The 1,502-nt window shown below is 41.5% G+C and overlaps 1 protein-coding gene across 1 annotated transcript in view; it reads right to left on the minus strand.

Annotated features, from left to right (window-relative positions):
• LOC119592355 (choline O-acetyltransferase-like) overlaps window positions 1-1,502 on the minus strand; it is a gene marked incomplete in the record, with an annotated part of 212,829 nt that continues 211,327 nt past the window's right edge. The window contains 2 exon segments of the mRNA XM_037941182.1: window positions 1-972; window positions 1,203-1,403. Of these exon segments, the coding sequence (XP_037797110.1) occupies window positions 766-972; window positions 1,203-1,403 (408 nt within the window).

Genomic DNA, 1,502 nt, shown 5'->3' on the forward strand with positions numbered 1-1,502 from the left:
GGGTGTACTCCATGCCAGATATAATGAATCAAAAAACGGAAAGTCTAATTTCTTTGAACTTTACGTTGTTGGTGAAATTTACCAAAGTCTGCAATAAAATGTTTAGGATGAGACATAAATCATGACTATGCAAAACATGGTGAACATTTAGATAACTAACCTAACATATCTTGTATTACAGTGTCACTTTGTTTTCTTCTTCCTCCCCGTTTTTTTTTAATTATCATTATTGCATTTTTTTTAAAGAGGGAATCAAAAGAATACAAAAAAAAAAATATGACGAAGATTCACTCCTCTCCTATGACTAGTCAGCATTTGCTCGGTCAGAGACAGTCCCTACAGTGACGCGGTCAGACGAAAACCGAAATACTTCAGGGACAGCATACTCTGGATACACCATCTATATCAAGGACATATATTCTATGATTATCAACAACCCTAAAGCTAAAAGATATGTGCATTTCTATATGAGATCCATTCGTATAAACTCGACAATGATCATTTACTAACAATATGACTCTTGTTTGTTTCGTAATCATCGTCAATTTTCCGTAAAAATTTAATATTTTTTATAGATATCTTGGATATCTTTGGTAACAAGATCACGACAGAATATAGTGGCACATGGCTAACTTGCCTGGACTAGTTTGCCTTAACAAGCGTTCGTCTAGTGAACAGGATTCATGTATCAACAACCATCCCTTATCTCAGAGAAAACGTATCCGCGTATTTCATCGCAGACTTTTAAAAAAAACGAAAATCGGCCTATTTAAGCCTGGTTTCCAAAAGCGACTTCATCTCGTCGAGCGCCCTCTCGAGGCCGCGGCCGAACTCCAGAGTCGATGTCTCTTCGCAGGATTTGAAAGCTGAGAGACAGAATACAATGTAGTCCGGGTGAGGGTTGTAGGAAGCTCCGTATCCGTCGGGAACCACTGGACCGTATCCCATCCAGGAGTCAGAGAGCGTGGGAACCTGCAAGGAACAAAGATATTTATGTAGCACTGGCAATCAAATTCCTGTTAATCGTTAATCATACCACAATAACTTGAAAGAGCAAGATTATAAAGGGGCGTTTATAAGATACTTCTCAGTCATGAATTATAACGTCAAAACTCGTTTTAGATTCGTTTCCCGCTTTCTATGGAGGATTTGAATATTGAACTGCAATTTGTTTATGTTACCTTATTTCCTCGGTTCCCTACCTGGCTGGTCGAGAGCCGGAAGTGGTTGGACACTTGGTATGACCTGTGGCTGAAAATTTCGGGTGTGGATAGTCCCATTTCCTTGGCCATCTCTCTCAGGCCCAGCAGGTGGATATCGATGCCTCGGCCCAGGATGTTGTTGACCATAATGTCCGTCTGGAGCGCGATAGCGGTGTCGAACTTGGCCAGGCGGTCGGCGATCTGATGGAAGGGAGGTGGAGCGTGAGGATTTGTTTCCTTCCCCTCGCTTTACTACTAGTGCCAGTGTTTTGCTGTGGTTCAAGTCTCTCCTGGTGTTTT

This window comes from Penaeus monodon, chromosome 30, assembly GCF_015228065.2.
Source record: "Penaeus monodon isolate SGIC_2016 chromosome 30, NSTDA_Pmon_1, whole genome shotgun sequence".
NCBI classification, from domain to species: Eukaryota; Metazoa; Arthropoda; class Malacostraca; order Decapoda; family Penaeidae; genus Penaeus; species Penaeus monodon.